The sequence below is a fragment of the Mustela erminea genome, chromosome 7 (assembly GCF_009829155.1).
Source record: "Mustela erminea isolate mMusErm1 chromosome 7, mMusErm1.Pri, whole genome shotgun sequence".
Taxonomy (NCBI): Eukaryota; Metazoa; Chordata; class Mammalia; order Carnivora; family Mustelidae; genus Mustela; species Mustela erminea.
In genome coordinates, this window is record NC_045620.1 from 29,736,279 (window position 1) to 29,760,383 (window position 24,105).

General features: G+C 56.7%; 1 protein-coding gene across 4 annotated transcripts; it reads left to right on the forward strand.

The window, feature by feature from the left end:
* The first annotated feature begins 1,249 nt into the window (after positions 1-1,249).
* Positions 1,250-24,033, forward strand: HSPA12B (heat shock protein family A (Hsp70) member 12B). Of its 4 annotated transcripts, none has more exons than XM_032351293.1 (13): positions 1,250-1,549; positions 9,973-10,031; positions 11,806-11,903; positions 12,900-13,024; positions 16,295-16,481; positions 16,813-16,917; positions 17,211-17,327; positions 19,111-19,285; positions 20,200-20,286; positions 20,739-20,843; positions 20,956-21,214; positions 21,732-21,835; positions 22,436-23,076. In XM_032351293.1, exons 2-13 carry the CDS (start codon positions 9,989-9,991, stop codon positions 23,074-23,076), a joined length of 2,046 nt encoding a protein of 681 aa, XP_032207184.1. In that variant the 5' UTR covers positions 1,250-1,549; positions 9,973-9,988. The 4 variants fall into 4 exon arrangements, with proteins under 4 accessions (XP_032207184.1, XP_032207186.1, XP_032207185.1 ...); XM_032351292.1 differs by lacking the exon at positions 1,250-1,549 and adding an exon at positions 4,079-4,178 and having other exon boundaries at positions 22,436-24,033; XM_032351295.1 differs by lacking the exons at positions 1,250-1,549; positions 12,900-13,024 and adding an exon at positions 2,910-3,228 and having other exon boundaries at positions 22,436-24,033.
* Positions 24,034-24,105: the final 72 nt, after the last annotated feature.

The following is a 24,105-nucleotide window of genomic DNA, read 5'->3' on the forward strand; positions in this document are numbered from 1 at the left end:
CTACCCGCAACCCAAAACTCGGCTCTGAGCTCCAGATCTATACACCAACTGCCTAGTCAACATTTCTCTTTGGGGGCGAATCAGATAGTATTACATCCTGCTGTGGGTAACAGAGCCTGAAAACACAGCGTCCTCCACAAAAGGGTTTCTTTCTTCCGCATTAAACATCTGCAGTCATATGCTCTACCACGCATTAAACATCTGGATATGCACAGTCTGAGGCTGTCATGGGAATACTGCTCAAGTGCCTATCTCTCTGCAGGGCACTATTCTGTTACACCAGAAACTTATGTTCCAAAATGGTGGTTTGCACTCCAGTCATCCCATCAATATTCCAGGCAGTGGGTTAGAGAAAAGCAGAACAAAGAACAAGGAACAACAGGCACCCACCAGCATTTAAAGCCTGGAAGACACCATATAACGCTTCTTCTTCTGTCTCATGATCCAGAACTTAGTTACGTGACTATGCCTAGCCCCAAGGAAGGCTGGGATATCTCTTCTTTAGGCTGAGTGGCCATGTGCATGGCTAAAAAGAGAAGATTATTTAGTTAAGAACAAGAAAATAGATATCCGGGGAGGAGGCAGCTTCACTGTCTCCTCCAGCTTAACATGGCTGACATGGAGGTATTATCTTCCCCCCAGCATGTCCTGGTCCCTTCGAGTCTTGGTCCTTTTCTGTTCCCTCACAGAACCCTGCCCTCTTTGCCTTTAGTTGCACCATTTCCTCCTCCTGGAATGTCCTTCCCACTTTTCCTCATGGATAACTCTCAGTCATCCTTCAGGGCTCAGATCAGAGGTCACCTCCTCTAAGAAGTCTTCCTGATGTTCCTGCTGGGAACCCTAATAACATCACACTGGAGAAGGGGCTGCAAGCGGGACAGTGTTAGTGCAGAGTTCCAGAAGAGGGGCCGATTCTGGTCCTTTGGGTGTCCTTTGGGGGCAGGATGCTGGAGAGGCTCAGCAGGAAGCTGCGACCCCAGGGCTTTCTTTTTATGAAAAAAGAGGTGCCATCTGCCCATATGACAGTGGAGGTAGGGTGTTACCAAGGCTGGCCACAGGCCAGGCCTCCCACACTCCCATCTAGGATAAGGAAAGTGATGTGGCTGTGGGCCACAGAGAGGAAGTGCAGCTGGGTGGGAGCAGGCGGAGTAATTCCTGGAAGGAAGCTTGTACCTCAGGAATCTGGTAGAGGAACACTCGAGAGGCCTCTGTCCCAGGAGCCCTCCTGTGCCCAGGAAGGGGCAGGCAGGGCCGGACAACCGTCAGGGAGCCGCCTCTGGGTGCCTAAGTACCATCCTCCCCTGCCAGCCTCCTGCAGCATGGGACAAGGCAAAGGACATAGGTCCTGAGGCCATTGCTGGGTCCGAATGGGGCAGTGCCCAGTTCTCCCAGAAACCTCAGTTTCTCTTCTGTACAATGAGGATGGAGGGCCCTGTTGCCACGTGTTTGGTGGCAGGGTAAGCTAGCCAGCTAGGCACCAGCACACTGTGGGGTTCAGTCAACAAAGTCTACTGGTGAATAAGTCTACAGGCACCTGCCCTCCCTACAGGTGTGTATTTGTGCATGGTGGGGGGAGGGGGGCGGTGTGAGCTGGGGCAGAGCAAGTAGCCGGGCCTGGGCAGGAGGGAGGGGAGACTGAGACGCCCTGGGCTGAAACTTCCTGCTGGTCTGCCACATTGGGCCAGGATGTGGGCACTGGAAAAGGAGAGCCCTGCTTCTGCCTTCTCAACCCCGCATTTTCCTGAGAGACCCCTAGTGATCACCAGGGCTGGGGCCTCTCCCAACTGACACAGCACCCACAGCAGGGTCCAAGGGGCCAGTTTCTTTCCGAGGGCTCAAGGGAACGGAGAATGTTGCTGAGCAGGTCAGGGCTAGGGGCCTGGTCCAGGGAACAGAGGTCTGGAGCTTGTGTTCAAAGGGCTGGAGAGGAGGCTGGAGGTTAGGTCTGGGAAGGAGAGCTTGAGAGGTCAACCAAGGGCCGTCCACACCTTGGATCACTTGGATCTTCTCCTGTAGGTAATAGGGAGTCCCAGAGAATATAAGTGATGAAGAGGTGGAGCCAGGCTTGCACTTTGGAGAACGACCTTCACTTGCACCATAGAAATGGGCTGGAAGGGCAGGGCATCCTCGAGAGATGAGCCAAGGTCAGAGTGGGAAAGCCTGGCCTGGAGACAGGCTGCTCCTGGGAGGATACTCTCAGAGGCTGAGCCTTCCTCCAGCTTCCCCACCCCGGGAGAAGCAGAAAGCCGGTGAGGTCAGTGGGTGGGACCACAGTGGCCCTTGGAGGGGAGAGGAGGGTGTTGCAAGGGCACAGAGAGAGGGTGGTAAAGGCAGGGGCTCTGCAGGATCCCTGTGCATGACCTCCTGGGCCCAAACCTGCTGGCAACTGAGTCGAACATTCTCGAATTTGAGGATTCACTGGGATTATTTGCTGTCCTTCTCTTCTGTTAGTCTGGAAGCTGCCCAAGGGTGGGGCCTGTGAGTCCCAAGTCAGACTGAGAGGGCCTGAAATGGGGGGTGGGGTGGGGACAGAAGGCTGCCAAGTGGGAGGATGCTGAGGGTTGAGAACCCCTTACCATGAGTCTTCTTACTCCTGCTCAGAGTGAAGCCCTCAGAGATGAGCCAATAGGTAGAGCTCCAGGTCGGGAGGGAATGAAAGCACAGTGGAAGGGCAAAGGAAAAGGAGAGACAGGCTGCGTTGGAGGGGCCAGACCCTTTGCCTTGTCCCCATATACTCCCCTGCAGCCACTTCGGCCCTCCCAGGCTTTGTTTAACCCTGGAATGACATGAAGGGCTGACAGCCCCCATCACACACCCGTCACACACCCAGACAAGTCCAAACACATGCACAAAGACACACATCTATCATATACACAGACACAAAGACACAGTCACACAGACGTCCCAAGAGACGCACTTAACACATGAACATGGAGTCACTGGCATCCAGAGCCACACTCACACTCGCAGACACACACACTCCCCGGAGCAGCCAGTGGAGGCTGCTGATTGGATGCTTTGCTGGCTTACTGACTAGCTACAGACAACCCGGGCCCTCTGGTGCAGCACACCCCAACCCCGGCCTTGCTGCAGGGGTGCTCCAGGGCAGTGCCCTGGATAAGAAGGGCAACAAGCCCAGGAAATGTGGCCCTTTAGCTGACGAGCTTTTAAAGATGGGCAGTGGGCCAGGCCTAGGCCCTCCAGAACCAGGAGGTGATGGAGGGCAAGGTAAATTAGCTGCCTTAGAGGGGCTTAGCTGAGAGGGGTCTCCATCTGGCAAACCCCTGTTTGGAGCCATGTCTGAGCATCTCCCCTCCCCGACCCCCACCCAGGGCCTGGTTAGGACAGGAAGGCTGTGAGTGCTCTAAGGAAAGGGGCTGGGTGCTCTTTGAGGAGGCTGGGTGAGTTCCCAGTGAGCCCCCTGCCAGAAATGGGGCCCCAGCCTTCAAGAACTCTTCCTCAATGCTCCAAGCTTCATCAAGGACAGAGCTAGGCCCCAGCCTGGGGCCCAAGGGGCTGACCTCACCTTGGATTCCGCCTTTTCTGTCTGACCCTTGGAGACCTGGCTAGGGCTGGGGGGAGGGAGGGGCGAGGAGGAGAGTAGGATGGGCTGGGGACTGAAAGGAGTCTGGGCCAGGGGACGGGAGGGGTCTGGGGCCAGGACCCTCCCTCACCAGCGGCTAGGCTCGGGGGTTTCGAGCTGCGCTGGCCTGAGCTGAGCCCCGAGGTGGGCCCTTTGGGGAGGGGAGGGGGAGCCCCTCCGCCGCCTGCCGGCAGCAGGAGGCCGACGAGGGGTCTGGAATTCCTCTTCCCTCCCTCCACCTCCCCTCCTCACCCTTCCCTCCCACCCCCGGGGCTGCGGGCTGGGCGGGGTGGGGAGGCGCAGCGGCGGGGCGCTGGAGGGGCGCAGGGAGGGGCCGCGACGCGGGGCCGGGGTGGGCCCCTCGGAGAGGCCCGCGCAGGCAGGCCCCGCCCCGGCCTCGCACATCTGGGCAGGGAGCGCGCGGCCATCCGGCCTGGGGGAGGGGGCGGCGGCCGGGGTGGGCGGCGCGGGGCGAGCCGGAGGCGCGGGCTGGGCGCACGTCGAGGGCAGCGGCCGCCGCGGCGGGGCACAACCACGGGCTGCGGGCCCGGGATCGAGGCGGCTGGACGGAGGTCGAGCTGTCGGGAGGGCGGAGGTGAGTTCTGAGCGGGGGAGGGGGGGCTCCCAGAGGAGAACGGCGGCTAGGTGGCTAGGTACTGTCGGCTGAGGGCCCCCCGCCCCCCGAAAGACTTCCTAACCCTGGGCAGCCGGGCTGGGGACAGATCCTTCAAGCCGTTCTCTCCAGTGGGGCTGCGGGTTCAGAATAGCAGTTGGAGCGGCGATGGTGGGCTCCCACCCTGGCGTCGGGACCCCACACCGGCTCTGCGGAGGTTGGGGGGCTGAGTAGACCCCTGTGCCCCGGTAGGGGCGGGGTTTGGGAGCTGGGAGGTCTGCTCCAGTAAGCCAGTTTGTGGAGGATACAATGCCTACGCCAGACGTGGAGACCTGGGGTTGGGGGGGGGGGTCACCTGGTCGAGGAAGGGGGTTCCTAGGGCCTATGGTCCGGGAAGCTCGGAGTGGCACAGTGGCCAGGATGCTGCAGTTCCTGACTGTGGGCAGGCCTCGGCACAGGGACCTCTGGTTTCTTTCTGTGAGGCCGGCTGGGGGGCCCAGGTGGCCAGGCGTCTGGGCTCCATGTCTGGGCAGTGGACACAGTTTGTAAAGCAAGCTCCTGCGGGGCAGAGAGACTGGGAAGGAGTGAGCTCTAAAATATGGTCTCCCTGTGAGACCAAGTGCAGCCCTGGAGCCCTAGAAGGTAAGGGAGGTGAGGGGGTACTGGTGGGCAGAGGATGGGAGGGGCTTCAGTGGGCTCTGCCGGACAGAGGTTGTTTGTGAACCGATTTGTGAACTGACTGCTGCGGTGATAAGGACCCAATGGGGGTGGGGCAGGATGTATGGGGGGAAAAAGCTGAGGACAGGGAGGGGCCCGTGCGAGGCCATTTATGCCTCCCCCTGCCCCAGCCCAGGAGGCAGCCCCCCTACCCCACAGGCTCCTCATGGTCCCTCTCCTTGAGGGTTCCTTTCCACAGACAGACTAGGGCAGCCCTTTGGGTGCCATTTCTCATTTGTCGGTTCTTGGCCCTGGTTGGTCTAGTCTGTGGCTTGGGAGAAATGCCTGTGGCCTCTCTGCCTGCTGACAGGGTCCTGTTCCGTTAAAGAGCTGGCAGGATATTGAGCAGAAAACAGTGGACGGGAGAGGCAGGGTCTAGTGAAGGGAAGCGTGCAGGGGAGAGAGGGGTACTGTAAAGATCTGGGTGGGCTCTTTGTCCTCATGGGCAGAGGACAGGTATGTGTGGAGCGCTGAAATCCAGCAACACCATGTACCCTCAGTGCTCTTTGGGGACATAAGTATCCAGCCTTAATTTCCCCTCTCCAGGAAGAGATTCTTGGAGAATATTCTCCATCAGGCCCAAAGTCCTTCGCTTTTGTGAGTCTGGGAAGCATTCTGGAATGGGAGTCTCAGTTTCCGAGTTCTTGGACTGAGCCACACCCTGTCCTGGCCCCGGGTGAAAGATAGGTCATACCTATTGGGTAGAAGTCAGGGCCAGGCGTCAATATGAAGCTCGAGATGAGAGAGCAATATGAAGCCAGGGGCTAGGGGTCAGTCCATAGGAGGGTGAAGGGGATGTCTGTGAGCAGGGTAGGGGTCAGGCTAGGGCCAGAGTTTAGTCTGTGCTTGTTGCCAGGAAATGAAGTTACTTTCTGTGTAAATCAAACTGCCCTACCCAGTTATGCTCAAACCCCTAAGCATCACCAGTCTGAAATTAGTGGGCCCCTGGGGTGGGGGTCTACTTTGCCCCATCTCCAGCTATGGCTACTGCCCAGTCCTAGCTTTGGGGAACGAGTGTTGTCCTGATTAGCACTCATGATTAGAGTGCCTCTCCGAGTCCCACTCAGAGTGCCTCATGATTAGCACTGTCCTTAAATGTTTCTGGGTGTGTATGCATGGTGGGGAGGTATCCCAAAGACACATAAGGCTGCCGCCCCCTTCTACCTCCATCTCTCAAAGAATCATCAGGATCCTCCTCTAACATAGAGGGATTCAAGTCCTCCCTCCCTCGCTAAAGAACTCAGAATGATTAGAATAAGTCTCAATAAGACCAAAATTTCTGGGGCACCTGGGTGGCTTCATCAGGTAAGTGTTAAGTGTCTGCCTTGGGCTCGGATCATGATTCCCAGGGTGCTGGGATCAAGCCCTGTGTCAGATTCCCTGCTCCACGAGCCTGCTAATCCTGCTTCTCCGTCTCCCTGTCACCCGCCCCCATCCCACCATGCTCTCTCTCATTATCTCTCTCTCTCAAATAAATAAATAAAATCTTTTTTTTTTAAAGACCAAAACTTACAACAAGAGAAAATTTAGAATCTATACTATGCAGGAAAAGAACAACTGCTCTCATCTGTCCAAGTCCTGCCTTTATCAACCACCTTCCTTACCTGGACTTGTCACTTTTTTTTTTTTTAAGATTTTATTAATTGATTGACAGAGAGGGCATGCACAAGCAGGAGAGCAGTAGAGGGAGAGAGAGAAGCAGGGTCTCTGCTGAGCAGGGAGCCAGATGCGGGGCTCGATCCCACAACCCCAGAATCATGACCTGCACTGAAGGCAGACGCTTAACCAACGGAGCTACTCAGTGCCCCAGAACTTGTCAGTCTTAACAAGCCCTTGTGTGACCCATTTTATAGGATAGACACTGAAGCACAGAGAGGTGACATGATGTACTCTGACCAGATGCCGTAATAGGCCCTTGCCTACCCTGAGACCCCCGAGGAGGGGCACTCTGTGTTCACATACTCAGAGATGGGAGATAATTGGAACAGGCAGCTTCAGATAGCTGGAGGATTGTAGCACACAGTTTGGACATGGAATCCAGCTTAGAGTGATGACTCCAGAGTCTTTTTGTCCTGGTGGTTCTAGATTGATTCTCCTCCAAAAACAATAGCGTTGGTCCAGAAAAGCCATTCATTCATTCAACCACTTAGCACAGAGCCTGACACAAACAAAGAAATGCTTAGTATTTGCTGAAGAATCGAGACAGGCATACATAGGGCTTCTCCCTTGTGGCCTTGATCTAGCCACGTGTGCGCTGGTGAATGTTTTACTGTCAACTCTCTCAGAGGGAGAAAAACCTGATATATAGTGTTTGCCAATTTCAGTGGTGTAAATGCTTCCATCGTGGCTGGTTTTAAGTTTCCCAGGTGCTGTCAATCAGTGCAGAGTTGGGAAGACACGCACAATCAGCTGCTAGGGCTGGGGAGAACCTCCTCCCGCACACCACTCCCTTCCCCTGAGCTGAGCCTGTGTCTGGCTCTCAGGGCTCATACCCATGCCCACTATTTGCTCTCCCTTTTCTGAGCACCACCCTGCAACTCTGAGTGCCCACAAACAGGCATTCCTGGGCCTCCAACATGTGCCGCAACAGTGTGGCAGCACGACTGTAGGTGTCTGGAAATTTCTGTGGTGCTGGCCATGGGGGAATATTCTGGATATGCCTGAGTGTCCGTCTGCCCTGGGGCTGGGCTGTGTCAACTGTGTGTGAGCAAGGGCGTGCACATGCATGTTCATGTGTGTGCTTACATGTCATGGCGTCCAGATCTGTGTCTGCTTGTGTTCTATTAGCAAATCTCCTGATCAGACCACTGACTACAGAGAGGGAGTGGGCTCTGAGCAGCCTCACCTTAATCTGGGGGGACTGCCAGGTCCACAGGTGAGGATAGTGGCATGGGTGATGACTGGCCCAGGGACACATCAAGGGGCACCTCTCAAACTCGAATGTGCCCAGAACCACGGAGGATCTTGTTAAAATGCAAGTTCTGACTCGTTAGTTCTTGGGCAGGACCTAAGGTTCTGCATTTCTGATTGCAATGCAGGGGCTGCAATGCTGCTGCCTCCAGCCCAGCCCCTAGAACTTCACAGACACAAACTCAGGTTCCTCCCATCTTAAAAAGGAAAATGAAAACCCATCCCCCCCTCCTCTAGCTTTCTGTTCCTCTAGCTACTGTCCTCCCACCAGCTCCTGATCTCAGCCAAGTTTCTTGTAAGTGCCCACTGTGTTCTCCTTAGCTCTGCTCGCTTCTTGCCTAGGCTCCCTTGACTTGTACCTCATTTCCATCGTTCTGCCAAAATGCTGGCCCTGGGCCATTAAAACAGGTGTTTCGAGACTCATCAAATAACCTCTAAAGGCATCTAATTTCATGCACATCTCTTAGATCTGAGATCTTCCTGAAACCATAGCAGGCATCTGGACTCCTTGGGCAGCCCGCCTTCCCCCAGCCAACCTTCTGTGCTGGTGCTCCCTTCTCTTCCCGCACGACTCCTCACCAGGCCCCCCCGGGAACCAAGACTCCCAAAGGCGCCTCTCCATCTCAGCTTTCTCTGAGCTTGCATCATACACCAGCCGGCCCCTTAGGCTATTCTCTCCACGGTTGCAAAACTGCACCCAGAACTCTGCCCCTGGCCCCTGCCAGTCCCACCTTCTCCAGTATTCTCCACCTCACTGTCCACCTCCGAGCTCCAGTCGGACAACGTCACCCTTGACACCTGCTTCTTCGCAAAAACCCCCATATCCAGTCTGGCCATCTGCTGTCAGCCCTGTTGGGTTTTTTGTTTTTTTTTAGGTTTTTATTTATTTATTTGACACACAGAGAGAGAGAGATCACAAGTAGGCAGAGAGGCAAGCAGAGATAGAGGAGGGGAAGCAGGCTCCCTGCCAAGCAAAGAGCGTGATGCAGAGCTCGATCCCAGGACCCAGAGACCACAACCTGAACAAAGGCAGAAGCTTAACCCACTGAGCCACCCAGGCACCCAGCCCTGTTGATTTTACCCTCTAACTTAACCTTAACCTCTAACTTTTACCCTCTATCTTCAGAACTCCACCTCTGTCTCAAGACACACAGCCACCACCATCTTCTGTTGCCTGGAGCCCTGATGGGGCTTCTGCTTCCCTGCCAGCTGCTGTGATCTGCACCCTCCCTATAGCCTGGGAGGCTTTGTAAAATGCAGGTCACACTGCCATCTCTACTCTGCTACTTCAGACCTTTCCAGATTTGGTGTTGCCCTTCATATAAAACCAGATCTAAAATAGGGAGCCCAAGAGCTGCCTGGATGGCTCAGCTGTCTGTCTGCCTTTAGCTCAGGTCGTGATCTCAGGGTCCTGGGGTGGAGCTCAGCTCCTTGGGCTCCCTGCTCTGCAGGGGCGTCTGCTTCTCCCTCTCCCTCTGCCCCTTCCCCCTGCTCACGTGTGCTCTCTCTCTCTTTTTCTCAAATAAATAAATAAAATCTTCAAAAATAAAAGTAAATAAATAAATGAAATAGGATCCCCAAGGGCCTGCCTACAGGATCAGCCCAGCCCAGCCTAGCCCAGCCTCTCTCTCCAGCCTTACCAAGCCTTTCTGCCTGGTTTATATCCAGCTGTGACCTTGACAGCATCGTTTGTAACCTCAAATGCACTTGGGTGATTCTCTGACCCTTATCCGTCTCCCCACCAGGCTGTGGGCCTCTGGGGCAGCAGCAGTGTCTCTCTGGGTCGCAGATGTCCGCCAGCACCTGGCACAGAGTGGGCACTTGAAAACATGCAGGAACAACCTGATTCCAACAAAGCCGCTGTTGAGATGTTTTCTGAGACAAGCGGGGACTGTGGGACTGAACGTTAGATGAGTCTGAGAAATTACTGTTCATACTATTAAACGTGAGGTCGGTGTGGTGACCCTGTTTTTAAAAATCTTTATCTGTTGGAGAGACATATTAAAGAATTTATAGGTGAAACAACACGATGCCTGGGACTCGCTTCAAAGAACTTCAGCCAAAAGCAAGCAAAGAAAATAAATAAGCATTCAGGGAGGAAACAAGGGAACAAATAAATGCCATTCTGTTTGTCTGTTCCTGCTCACAGTCCCAGGCCTGCAAAGATGCTGGCGGTCCCAGACATGGGTCTGCAGGGGCTGTACATCGGTAAGTCTCCCCTCCCCCCGGCCCAACCCTGGCCCTGACCCACCACCCCACTCACCCTGGCACTGAGACCCACCCCTGGTCTGCCCATGGGTGCCTCTCCCAGAAGAGATTGCTGAGCAAGTGTGTGTGTGCAGAAAGGTTGGTGCACACAGGGCTGTGTACGTAAGTGTGTGTCTTTGAGTGTGTGTGTGCACGGTGGGGGGTTTCTTCCCAGGACTATATGAGTGTGGGTGTCTTGAGGGGGGTCTGTGTACCCGGGACCTGGTATGAGTGTGTGTGTCTGTGTCTTCCTGCGGGCAGGTCTCTGTGTGCAGGGCCTCGTGTGAGAGCGTGTGTATTGGCAGGTGGTTTTGCACGCATGGAATTCTGCATGTATATGCCTGCAGTGGCCTGCGGCCTGGCCTGGGAGCAGGCTCTACATTCTCTGCAGGGGTGGGAGGCCAGGAGGCAGAAGGGACACTCCTCAGGAAGTCCACTAACAAAGACCTGGCGGGCTGGGCCTTCCTTCCTGCCTCCCTTCCCAGGCTCAAGCCACAGCAGCTCGGCCCCTCAAGCTGGGGCTGCTGGCAGGGCCCAAGCCTGGACCTGCCACCTAGAAAAAAGGAGCCCTGGGAGAACCTTCCGACACCTCAAGACAGACTCTGGCCCTGGCCAGGCACTTCGAGTCCCCTCATGCCTCACATATGTTCCTGGGGTACCCCAACACCAGGGAGAGTGGGGACCTAGTAGGGCACAAGGCAGGACAGCTGCTGAAGAAACATAGGCCCCAGGCCTGGCTCAGCCTGAAGCCTGCCAGACCAGTTCAACATGTCCACGGGTCTTCACACCAGACCCTGTCAGCCTCCCGGGCCAGCCTTCCTGTCCCCACACCCGAATCTCAGGGCGCCCCAGTACCCCGGGCAGGGGCCTTCTCAGGGCCCAGTGTGGTGATGAGGCACCACCAGCCCACACCTAGGGAATGACCAGCCAGGCAGGCCCTTAAGCTGCCTGATCCTCCAAGCCAAGCTCTGGGCTGCCTTCTGGAGCTTCTCTGCTCCCTCCCAGCAAAGATCCAGCTTGGTCCTGAGCCTGTGAGAGGGTTTCAGTGGGGCCTCCTTCCCCCAAATGCCGGCTCCACGTTCCTGTGTGTCATGGGGAAGGGAGGCTCAGAATCCAACTTCCTAGTGTTGTGGACACCCCCCAGCTCAGGGCTGGGCCATGGGAAGTACCATTCCCCTTCTCGATCCTGACCAAGCAGCCAGCTGGGCCTATGCTTGGCCCTTAGTGGAGGGAGGGAGGGTGGAAGAGAGGGAGGCAGATTCCCTCGGGTCCTGATCAGAACCATTTGGCCAAACTCTATTGGGGAGCGGAGGAGCCCCACCTCGGCCTCAGTTCCATCTGCAGTTCCCCACCTTTTCTGGTTTCTCTACCCTCCACCCCAGGATTCCACCCACCCCATCTCTACTGCCCTTCTGTCTCTGGACTCAGGTTCCCCCCCCACCATCCCCCATAGTGCTTTTCTGTCTCTTCCCTCCCCTGCTGTGTCTGAGGGATGCTGGGGAAGACACTAGGTGAGGTATGGGTTACCCTGCAGGGGAAGGTCACCTCAGATGGATAACAAACTGTTAGCCTGCCCCTGCCTCAGTCTTGTCCTTCCTCCCCTCCCCCACTAGTCCCCCTTCTCCTGCAGGGTGTCCCTTGCCTCAGTCCAGCAAGGACTGATGGAGAACCTCCCAGGGCCTGGCCACCCGTCCCTACCCTGATTGTGCTAGAGTGACTTGCCCTCTCTTTGCAGGCTCCAGCCCCGAGCGGTCCCCTGTGCCTAGCCCGCCCGGCTCCCCAAGAACCCAGGAAAGCTGTGGCATTGCCCCACTCACACCCTCGCAGTCTCCAGTAAGCTTGGGAGCAGGGCTCCCGGTGGTGGGTGGCCTGGGTGCTATGGAGATGGGCGTGCTCCAGAGAACAAGTCCTGGTGTTTGGCAGAGGCCTGGCAGGGCCCTGGCTGGGCTGGGGGTGGCACCATGCCTCTTAACCCCTGCACACTCCATTCATATCCCCCCCAGAAGAGTTAGCCTCTGGTGACCTAGGACTGTAGGGGTAACAGTTCTACTCTGGTGAGCCCCACGTAACTTCCACCCAAACAGCCCTGCTCCAGAATGCCATCTGTGGACCAGAGCCTCCCTAGGGCTGGGGGACTTCTGAGCCTCTAGTGACTTCAGGTCCTTAGAGCACTCGGCCTCCTAGAGTAGCTCCCCCTCCTGTCGACCACAGCCCTCCCTGAATACAAGTTATATCTGGGAGAGACAAGACACATTGCTAAAAATTAGTTTGGAAACTACTAGCTTGAAGTATCCAGGATGTAACCCTCCCTCGAACTCCCTGGGTCACCCCACCCAGGATGGCCTCCGCCTAATGATCCAGCCTGGGGATTGCCTTGTTCTCAGGAGCCCAGGCCTGGCCTGGGAGAGGGAAGGAACCGCAGTGGGCCTGTGCCCTGGCCTTTCTCCTCTGCCATAAAACCGACAGAGTCTGGTTGTCTCACTGTGGCCACAGACATCTGGGGGGTCAAATATACACAGGTCCGTGTGTTACTGGAGCTGCCCTGAGAAGATGTGAGCTGGGGGTGGGGTCAGGCCGGCCAGGCAGAGGGCAGGCGGGAACCCAAAGAGGAAAGCAGGAGCTTAAGCCCTGAGCTGCAGAGGGCAACCGGAGAGGCCTTGGGATTCTGCGTAGTTGGCAGCTTCAGGGCTCAGCCTGGAGCCTGGGGAGGGGAGGGGAGCCCGGGCAGGTAACTGGAGGCAGCGCCAGTCGGGAACACAGCCAGAAAAGAGGAGGGGCTCGGGCACGCAGCCCTTGGCTGCTGCCTGACTCTGGGTCTTGCCCTCACAGAAGCCCGAGACCCGGGCCCCCCAGCACGCTCCCTTCTCCGTGGTGGTGGCCATCGACTTTGGCACCACCTCCAGTGGCTATGCTTTCAGCTTCGCCAGTGATCCTGAAGCCATCCACATGATGAGGTGAGGGTGGCTGGGCTGGGAGATGGGGTCAGGGGTCCTCAGTCCTGGGGCTGGGCCTGGTCTCAGAAGGACTGTCACTGAGGACCACATGGAGTCTGCCCAGAGCTCCCTCCATCCCTAGTACACACGCATATATACATATACATGTATTTTTTTAAATAAAAGTGGGAGGGGTGCCTGGGTGGCTCAGTGGGTTAAGCCTCTGCCTTCACCTCAGGTCATGATCTCAGATCCTGGGATCGATCCCCACATCGGGCTCTCTGCTCAGCAGAAGGCCTGCCTCCCCCTCTCTCTCTGCCTGCCTCTCTGCCTACTTGTGGTCTCTCTCTCTCTCTGTGTCTAATAAATAAATAAAACCTTAAATAAATAAAAGTGGGATATCCTACAACTTGCCTTACTTTAAACTTCCAACATTATTTTGTAGATGTTTTGTGTCAACACATAAAGCCACAATTTCATTTCATTTCTCTTTTCTTTTCTTTTCCTTTCCTTTCCCTCTTTCTTTTTTTCTTTCTTTTGCTTTCAAATCCACCTGCATTATTTTTTCATTAAAAAGGAAGAAGAAAAGGCACCAAGCAAACAACACAAACAAGGCAGCCACCTTGGGCTCAAGCTCCCTTGGGCTCTGAGCATGCATCTTGGTTGACATGCCTGTTCTCTGTATCAGCTTCTGTTGAAGGCACAATTTCTTTTAATAGTTGCCTAGTATCCCACAGTACGGGTGTGTCATAATTCGCCCATTTTTCTGTTGATGGTTTTAAGAGGCTTCTTCCCCCGATCGTTCACTATTACAAAAAGTGCTGTGATGACTAGCCTTCCTCAAACACCTGTGCTGGGATGTGTGTGTGGGAGACAGGCAGATTGCTAGGGTGAGCCCCTCAGTGGAGGTCAAAGACGTGAAGGATCAGAGGGGTCACTGAGGTAACAGGTCACACAGTTGCTGGGAAGATGTGCAAAGAACCCATTCTGATGTAGCTGAGCTTTATTTGAGCAATACATTTTTTAAAAGATTTTATTTATTTGAGTGAGCGAGAGAGAGAGACATAGTTAGAGAGGGAACACAAGCAGGGAGAGTGCGAGAGGGAGGAGCAGGCTTCCCTCCAGCAGGGAGTCCGATGTGGAGCTCTATCCCAGGACCTTGGGATCATGACCTGAGCCAAAGGCAGACGTAACAACGGAGCCACCCACGTTCCCCCAAACGCTCCATTTTTTGACACTCCCCTCCAGGCCTCAAAACCCTGATCCTTTGAATGTGTCTTAGTGTAGCTGCAGCCAATAGGTGGAAGAGCTTTCTAGAAGACCCCAAAGCTCTAACCCACACTGGGACAGGGGAGCTGAGGGGCTTCCCCTGGACCGGGGAGGGTAGATGGCAGGGTGGATGGAGAGACAAACGTAAGGGTCGCTTCCTCACAGATACAGCCGACCTGTGTTGTATGCACAGGAACCGTCCTCCCCTTTCTCTGCTCCATCCACCTCCACACAAGGCCACACAGGTTCCGGGCACGTACAGCCCTCTAGGAGCTGCAGGGCATCCCGTAAGTGACTGAGGCCATGCTGGATTCCATGCTGGGGCTGAGGACCAAGGAAGGACACTGTCCCTCTGTCTTGTGGAGGGGACAGTCACTGGAAGTAACTGGAGGACATCTTGGCTTGCCTCTCCACCCCTACCAGCCACCGAGACCTGTAATCTCTATCTTCCTAATATCTCTGGAACACCCAGTCACTTCTTTCCATGGCCACCAACCCTAAGTTCAGCCTCACCCTCTCTCACCTGGATGGGAGCAATAAATATCCTTCTCTCTGGTATTCCTTCTCCATTTTTCCTCCCCTCCAAGCTGTTGCCACGTGGGGACTGTGACCTTCCTTTTTCTTCTTTCTCTCTCTCTTTGACTGGCTAAGTGGCTTTATTAGCGAAAGCCAGGATTAAGGACTTCAGAGTTGGCACTGGGGCCCTTCTTCTGGTCAAAGGTGGGCAAAGCATTAACAAAGCAGCAGTTCTACACCCACTGCTTGGCCTGTCCTGTCTTCTTTTTCTCCTGTTTGGCCACTTTGGGTCTTCCCTCATACTCTCCCAGCACAGCCCAGGGAACCACAGAATTTCCCTCCAAGCATATGGATCGTTCCTTCCATCCATCACTTCTACTCCAGAGTGGTCAGAGCCTCCACCCGACACTGGCCCTGGAAGCTTCATCTTCTGAGTTGTGCCTGCCAGGAACAGGACTTGATCTCCTTGGAGGTGCCCTCCAACAAGTCTGCTTGAGCCTTGATCTGGGCTATCATGCCCTGGCCAGTCTCTGCAAGGGTGTGTAGGCCCTGGGCATGATCAAAAAGCTGTGTACCAGCAGCTGAACAGTGGTCACCACTGCTCCCACCACAAATATCAACCAGGGACCTTTCTAATGGCAGATGAATCTAAGAATCTAAGAATATTCATTCTTCTACTTAAGAACCATCAAGACAGAATTCAGACATGGCATTTGACTCTTTTCCTTAGCTGACTTTAACATTCCTGGATTTTCTTTGACTGCATAGAACCTATAGCTGATTCTCCCAGATCATTCACACCTCTAAACTTTTGCACATACTGTTCCTTCTGCCTGGATTCCCAGTTCCTTCCCCTAAAGCCTGCAGGGATAAGCTTGGCCTAGAGGTGTCAGGGCCTCTGAGAAGGCAGAGGAAGGGGAGAAAGAAGTTGCCAGGCCGATGAACTAGACAGGGAGTTCTGGGTGGAGATCCAGATGGCACCTGCAGATAGGTAGGTTTGGAATCTGTTTCAGGTTTTAGGGTACTGCTGGAGGTACAGCTGGGGTGTAGCTGCCGAGGTGGGTCAGATAGGAATGATTAATGCCTTGAAGGAGCTTGGCCGTGGAAGACAGCCTGGAGGAGGGCGAATAGTCTGGCTGGGAGAAAGCCTCTGCTGGGGTCCTCTAGGGGTCCATGAGGAGGCCAGACCTAGGCAGGTAGATGATGGCTTGCTTCTGCTTAAGAGTATGGGGAGGCGAAGTCCAAAGGTGTACCTCATGGGAGGAAGCAGGATAGGGTGGATCCCATGAACACCATTTATGGAGATTTAACTGGATGCCCAGCACCATCTTCACAAGAACCCTAAGAGGTAGGTACTATTATTATTTCCATATTACGTGTAAGAAGACTGAACCTTAGGAAGGCTAGGTGGCCTGCCCAAGGTCGCATAGCTCATCCCCAAGCCAGTACCCAACCCCACGAAGGGAGGGTTTCTCTGACCACACTGACAGCCCTGTGTCTCCACAGAAAATGGGAGGGCGGGGACCCAGGAGTGGCCCACCAGAAGACCCCCACCTGCCTGCTTTTGACCCCGGAGGGCGCCTTTCACAGTTTTGGCTACACCGCCCGCGATTACTACCACGATCTGGACCCTGAGGAGGCACGAGACTGGCTCTACTTCGAGAAGTTCAAGATGAAGATCCACAGCGCTACTGTAAGGCACATCCTGGCTCGGGGCCGCCCCAGCCAGGGAGGCGGGGCCAAGCGTGGAAAGGGAGGGGCTTACGGAAGGGGAGCAAGGTAAAAGAAGAGGCGAGGATGAGGGGGCGGAGCTTGGGAACCAGTGGGGACGGGGCCGGGGTGGGGCTAGGATTAGAGGAGAGGCGGTGCTGACAAGAGGGGCTGGAGACAGAACTAATGTGTGATTAGCGGGGACGCTCTAGAGGCGAAGCAGCAGGAAATGGGGGTGATTTTCAGAGAGAGAGGTCGTCAGGAAGTGGGGGCAGAGCTATGGCCTTCTGCCGAATTGCCGGTGTCCCTGCCAGGATCTCACCCTGAAGACTCAGCTAGAGGCTGTGAATGGAAAGAAAATGCCTGCCCTGGAGGTGTTCGCCCACGCCCTGCGCTTCTTCAAGGAGCATGCCCTTCAGGTGCGCTGCGACCCCATCCCTCCCCACCGGGGCACGGACCCCTAGGTCCATTGTCTCCTCTCAGCCTAAACATCAGGGCTCAGAAGCCATCATCTCCAGCCCCTGCCTTTCCGTCTGATGGAGACTGCATGGGATGTACAGGTGTTGGGGAGGGGGGCGTTAGGAATTCTTCCAGTTCAGCTGGGAAGTCCTTCCTGAGGCATGATTAGCTCCTCCAGATCCCATACAAAGAAGGCTGAAGAAACCTCCTTAACCCAAGCCAGTGAACCCCTCACTGCCCCCTCCTACTCCAGGAGCTGAGGGAGCAGTGCCCATCGCTGCCAGAGAAGGACACTGTGCGTTGGGTGTTGACAGTCCCCGCCATCTGGAAACAGCCCGCCAAGCAGTTCATGCGTGAGGCTGCCTACCTGGTGAGCATGGGCAGGCAGAGCAGGGGGCAGTCACTCGGGAGGGGTCCAGGGAGGCCCCCAAGACCGTCCTTTACACACAACCCTGAACCAGTCATTGCATAAAGACCTCTGGCCTTCCCCTCCTGGGCATTTTGGAGGGTTGTTGCTACCAGAAAGGGTGTGAGCCTGCAGGAACAGAGAGCAGAGGGACGAGAGGCACAGCCCAGGCCGGCTTAACCTGTGTCTTAAGTCAGGTTTCCTAGAAGCAGAGCCCAAGATAGGGGTTCTTGTGCATGGGGTGTATTGGAAAAGAGCTCTCAGGAGCAAGAGTGAGGGAAATGGACAGGAGAAAGAGTTGAGCAGGAATGTGGTCTCAACCGGAGTCTAGCCTCAGCCTGATCCCATGGAGAGCACTGGAGGAAGAACTGTACCCAGCAGCTGACCACGGTGAGGCAAGGTGGCTGGCTTTTCATGCATCCCTATCAGCCTGTCGTTGGTTCCTTGAGGTGTGGGAGAAAGTTCTCCAAGGGAGTGGTTTCCATTCAGCTGAGGGCAGTTCTCCAGAGAAGGGGGCCCTGGGACACAGGAGCCGCCAGCTATGGAGGGAGGTGATTTGGACCAATGCTCGCTGGGCTTCCTACCGTAAGATGCCCAAAGATCTGGAGAATGGGAGGTGGTGCACAATTCAAGTCCCCCCACCTCCAGTGAGATGGGGTGGGGAAGAAGGGGAGCACAGCCTTCCAGAGCAAGACTTATTGCTTGGTCCTCCCCCTGGGCCCTCAGGAAGATGCCCCAGGACCTCTAAAAGGCCTGTTGGTACACCCCCTGGAAAATACCAGAACCCTCAACCCTCACACATCTGTTGGCCAGGCATGCCCAGGCACCAGGTCACCGGAAGGAGCTAACCCTGAGGCAGTGGGCATCCCCCCTGCAGAGACCAGGATGAAAGCAAAGCTGTGCCCAGCCAGAATAAACACCCCCCACCCTCGTGCCCTCTGCCAGTTTATCCACCCTGCTTCCTCCCACACCGTTCCCTGGCTGCCAGTTCAGGAAGGGCTGACCCTGGGCAGGAAGTCTCTACACCCACCCATCCCCAACCCCCACCTCGTCAGAATCCAGGGAATCCCACAAAACCCTAAAGTACTTCCCACAGGGATCCCCTGTCCTGATACAGGAAATAACAGATCCCAAGTGTTTTTCTCCCCTCAGCGGGCCCGTCCTGGTGCCTGCAATTTCACTGTTTGATTGTCTCCTGGTGCCTAGATCAGAGTTCTCCTGGGAGTGGGGAGTCCTGTGGCTACTGTCTGGCACCAGCCTGGTGAAGGAAAATGGTTCAGTGAGCCAAAGGGGAACCACCCCCCCACACACACACCGTCTGGTCGTTATACCCCCATACCCATACCCACTGTGCTGGGGTCTGAGCTAACACCCTCAGCCAGTGCTCAGCTGGCTAAGCCTGCACCTGTGAGGGGGACCTTGCTGCAGCCTGGGCCACCTTGGGCAGCTTGGAGAGGCAGATCCCAGGTGCTCTAGGTTTTCACTGTCTTGGGTCTCTTCCTGCTGGGCAACGCCATGGTATTCTCGGCTGTGGCTGTGCCCCTCCCCAGGCTGGTCACAGGGTAGCTGTGAGGCAGCTCCAAGTTTGAGTGGCATGGAGGGGCCTGAGAGGCCTACCATGGGTGGGATGTGATGGGGAGGAACTGGGAGATCCACAGGCTCTGGCTGCTGCCCAGAGGTGCCATCTTAGGTGTGACACCTGGCCCACGGTATTCCCTGGCCCTGCCCGCCCCCCACCAATCCCCAGGCTGGCCTGGTGTCCAGGGAGGATGCAGAGCAACTACTCATCGCCCTGGAGCCAGAGGCTGCCTCTGTCTACTGCCGCAAGCTGCGTCTACACCAGCTCTTGGACCTAAGCAGCCGGGCTCCGGGCAGTGGACGCCTGGGTGAACGCCGCTCCATCGATTCCAGCTTCCGGCAGGGTGAGCTGCCCCCAGGGGCACTGACCAATGGTATGACATTTGCCCTGGGAGGGTCAGAGGGACACTGAGGCCAAAGGCTCAGCCATGTCTGACATGAAGAAGAGACAACCTTCCCCCCCACCCCCCTGCCCCAACCCTCTCCAGCCCAGTCTGAGAGGACAGAAACATCTCTGGTGGAATTCAGTCTGAGGGAGGAGGCACAGCCTTGACCTGGGGGAGTCCAATCGGAGGACAGAGATTTCACCTTGCCCTAGGAGATCATTGTCTGAGGAGGGTAGGACTCAGCCCCAGTCCTGAATCTGAAGGTAGGGGAAACCATCTGTCCTGAGGGGTGCTCAGGTACTAACAAAGGAGAAAGCCAGCCCCCACTCTAATCCAAGGTGGTCTTCAAGAGTTTCAACAGCCCCTGAACCAGTCACCTTTCCCATCCTAGTACATCAACTGTCATCCCCCTTCCCCCCACAATAGCCCTGAGCTCCTGCTACTATGCTCAGGCTCCAGTGCCTGCACTGGGCACTGAGATAGCTAGGATCAATCTTAGTCACTCTCCCAGATGCCATCTCCCATGACCCCCCTGGACCCCTCAGGACCTCCTCCCCTGGCCACACAAGATCCTCCAAACTGTCCTAACCCCAATCTTGCACTGCTGTGAGCCAGCCTGCATTAAGGGAATGTCCTGCAGCCAGAAATACTTCCCCTCAGCTATTGGTCACAGCACCTGAGTTTACCCCATAGGGTTTTTCTGGACCTCTCAAGGTTCAGCATTGCCTTCCCCTAGTTAGGAGTAGAGCAGGAGTTTCAGAACTGGCTGGTCCAGATGCTCGTGGAGGGTGCTGGTGAGAGGACGGGGGCCAAGCATGGTAGCTGAGGCACCTCCTTCTAACCCCACCGTCCTGCTGTACCTTGACCCCCAGCCCGTGAGCAGCTGCGCCGTTCCCGCCACAGCCGCACCTTCCTGGTGGAGTCTGGCGTTGGAGAGCTGTGGGCAGAGATGCAAGCAGGTGGGGAAGGAAGGACCGAGGGACGTTTCTTGGTTCCTGTGGGGAACACATACTGATAGGGGGCAAGGAAACATTCGCGAAGTGGGTGTCAGACCCTAAAATTCCCACCCCTCCTCCTCCATCAGCTGCATCTAACCTCACTGTCACCTGCAGCCCCACCCCACTCAGCCACCCCCCTAACTCCCACTTCTTGGCATTTTCCGCGGATGGTTGCAGAGTCCTGGAAACACTTTCCCCCAAAACCTGGTGCCCCTACCTGGTGGCCTAAGGTTCAAGCACTGGAAGCCCCTTACAACCACCCCCTCATCCTCCCTGCAGGCAAGGCTCTGGGCTGGGGCAGGGCTGGGGCAGGGCTGGGAGCTGGGTGCTGGGTGCTGGGGTGAATCTGGAAGAGAGGCAGAGTTGAGGGTGCAAAGCAGGCCGGGAGTGTATGCTCATGCTCCGTGCCGCAGGAGACCGCTACGTGGTGGCAGACTGCGGAGGAGGCACGGTGGACCTGACCGTGCACCAGCTGGAGCAGCCACATGGCACCCTCAAGGAGCTCTACAAGGCATCTGGTGAGTAGCCAGCCAGCAGCACCCTTTATACCCAGTGTGCCCAAGCCCCCCTGCGCCCCCTGGGCGGTGGAGTCTGCGCTGATGCCCCCCTCTTTACTCCTGCTGACGCCAGGTGGTCCCTATGGTGCGGTGGGCGTGGATCTGGCCTTTGAGCAGCTGCTGGGCCGCATCTTCGGCGAGGACTTCATCACCACCTTCAAAAGGCAACGGCCAGCAGCCTGGGTGGATCTAACCATCGCCTTCGAGGCCCGCAAACGCACTGCAGGCCCGCACCGTGCAGGGGCGCTCAACATCTCGCTGCCTTTCTCCTTCATCGACTTCTACCGCAAACAGCGAGGCCACAACGTGGAGACAGCCCTGCGCCGGAGCAGGTGGGTTTGAGGACCACAGACTCAAGCAGGGTTTGCCGGTGGGGTAGGCCCCCACAAGGGAGGACGTGGGCCCCAGAGGACAGTGGGAGTCTGCCCCCACTGCCCCGCGCGCATTTCTTGCCAGTGGACAGCAGGAGAGGGGCATGAACATCCCAGCTAGAATCCATGGCGGGAACTGGGACAGGAATCTTGAGCCCCGGCGGAAGGGCTGACATCTTTCTCCTCCCCGCACCACAGGGGACACAGGCACGCGCGGCGCACACACACACACACACACACACACACACACACACACACGGTACCAGCCAGTGTGCCTTAGTTCTTCTGCCCAGAGACAAAGGGAGGCTCCTCTCCTGGGACTTCATGCCTGGAACTGGACCAGGCAGGCGGCTAAAGCCCCTGGGGGAGTGGGGCTGGGAGGACACACACTATGCAGTCAGCACCCAGGCACATTGGCCTGGAGCAGGGGTAGAACCCCAGACCCCCACCGATAAGCCTGTGCCCCCTTCACCAACAGCGTGAACTTCGTGAAATGGTCCTCACAGGGGATGCTCAGGATGTCTTGCGAGGCCATGAACGAGCTCTTTCAGCCCACGGTCAGTGGGATCATCCAGCATATAGGTGAGTGCCTGCCTGAGTCCTCCACTAACCCTGACATTCACGCTCAGATGCAGGAATGATTGCAGTTCGTGATAATGCCTGGAAGCCTCCACACACCCGTACACTGAAATGAGACCCAGAATCATCTGAAACACCTGGAGGACACACTGTAGTGGGTATTAAGAACTAGGTGGGATGATGTGTGTAGTCTCTTCTCTGACCGAGGTCAGGTGCCTCGTTTCCTTGTTTATAAAATGGGGTAATAGTACCGGGTTCCCAAAAGTGTCATCCCAGGGATTTAAATGACCTCAAGTATCTAGAGACGTGCACAGTCGGCAGGAGCACTTAGTACACGCAAATGCACATCCTTGTCGCCCTCCACGAAGTGATGGGAGAAGCAGAGCCCGTGACGACTGCCCAAAGCACTCAATGAAAACGCTCCATGTTCCCCAGAACGCGGCTACCGTTTGAGGGTGTAGGAGCTAGTGTCTAGTTGTCATCCGGGTACGGGATGGCGGAGGGGAGGTGCCTGTGGCCACCGCGGCGGCCTCCGCCGAGGCTGGGGCTCGCTCTCACCCCGCGTTCCCTCTTCTCTGTACCCCACCCTGCCCCCTCCCGCAGAGGCGCTGCTGGCGCGGCCAGAGGTGCAGGGCGTGAAGCTGCTGTTCCTGGTGGGCGGCTTCGCGGAGTCCGCTGTGCTGCAGCACGCGGTGCAGACGGCGCTGGGCCCCCGCGGGCTGCGCGTGGTGGTCCCGCACGACGTGGGCCTCACCATCCTCAAGGGCGCGGTGCTGTTCGGGCAGGCGCCGGGCGTGGTGCGCGTGCGCCGCTCGCCGCTCACCTACGGCGTGGGTGTGCTCAACCGCTTTGTGGCCGGGCGCCACCCGCCCGAAAAACTGCTGGTCCGCGACGGCCGCCGCTGGTGCACTGACGTCTTCGAGCGCTTTGTGGCCGCCGAGCAGTCGGTAGCCCTGGGCGAGGAGGTGCGGCGCAGCTACTGTCCCGCGCGGCCAGGCCAGCGGCGCGTGCTCATCAACCTGTACTGCTGCGCCGCCGAGGACGCGCGCTTCATCACCGACCCAGGCGTGCGCAAGTGTGGCGCGCTCAGCCTCGAGCTGGAGCCCGCCGCCGACGGCACGTCCTCCGGCCGCCGCGAGATCCGCGCCGCCATGCAGTTTGGCGACACCGAGATCAAGGTCACCGCCGTCGACGTCAGCACCAACCGCTCCGTGCGTGCCGCCATCGACTTTCTTTCCAACTGAGGGCGTGGTGCCAGCCCGACCCCATGCCAGGCCCCGCCCTCTTGCGATTGGGGGTCTGGGGTGTATGTTTGCGGCGGACAGAGCTGCTGGTTCTGAAGTCAGCGCCTGCCCCCTCCCCCCCGCCCTCCTGTCCGGGGAGCTGAGGTCGCAGGATGGGTGGGGACAGACTCTCGCTTTGGATTTGGGCCCGGGGCCGCTGACTGGAAGGCTTTAGAGCCCTGCCAAGCAAGGGCTGAGATCAAGGAGTCAGAAGAGGTTTGTAAGATGGTGCGCCCATAAGGGGTGACCCCGAAGGCAGAATGCACCAGAAGACCAAGTCCTGGCCTGAACTGGGGGGGGGGGGGGGGCGGGGTGGGTAGTGGGGTGGGAGGTGGAGGCAGCTGGGAGAGGCAGAGCAGGGCCGCTGCGGGATGGGCAGCAGGAGGATGGAGGATATGCAGGGCTTGGGCCTGAAGGGCCCAGTGCATGGACTGATAAGCTCAGCCAGCACAGGGCACTGGGTGGAGAACCTCTATGGGGCAGAAAAATGGCTGGAGACTGGCACAAGTAACACAGGGATAGAGGACTTTCCTGGGTGTGGTACTGACCAAGTGTGACTGGTAATTTTTAAACTTTCTCAATTAACAGGCTAAAGAGGAGGATGCAGGATGAAGGCACTTATGAGAGGATGTGGGGGATGCTGGCTGGGGGGAACCTTCCTTCAGGACAGATTAATTCATCTAAGAAGGCCCCAAGGGCAGCCCATGAATGACCGACCCAGTTGCACCCTGTCCCAGTCATCAAAGAGCAGTAGGGGTTGGGGGGCTGTAGGGAGACAGAAGGAGAAATAAGGGCTGATCCTGGCTCTGCCATCAACTCAAAGTGCCATTGGGACATTCCCTGCCCACCCATGACATGCATCTGCCCCACCTGCCTCAGAACCCTAGGTGACAATAAAGCGTTTATGCTTAAGGTGAAGGTATAGCCTGTTGGTACCTCACAAGAGGGGACCTCAACAGCGTAGTGGAGAGGGGCTGGGTTCAAAAAGGG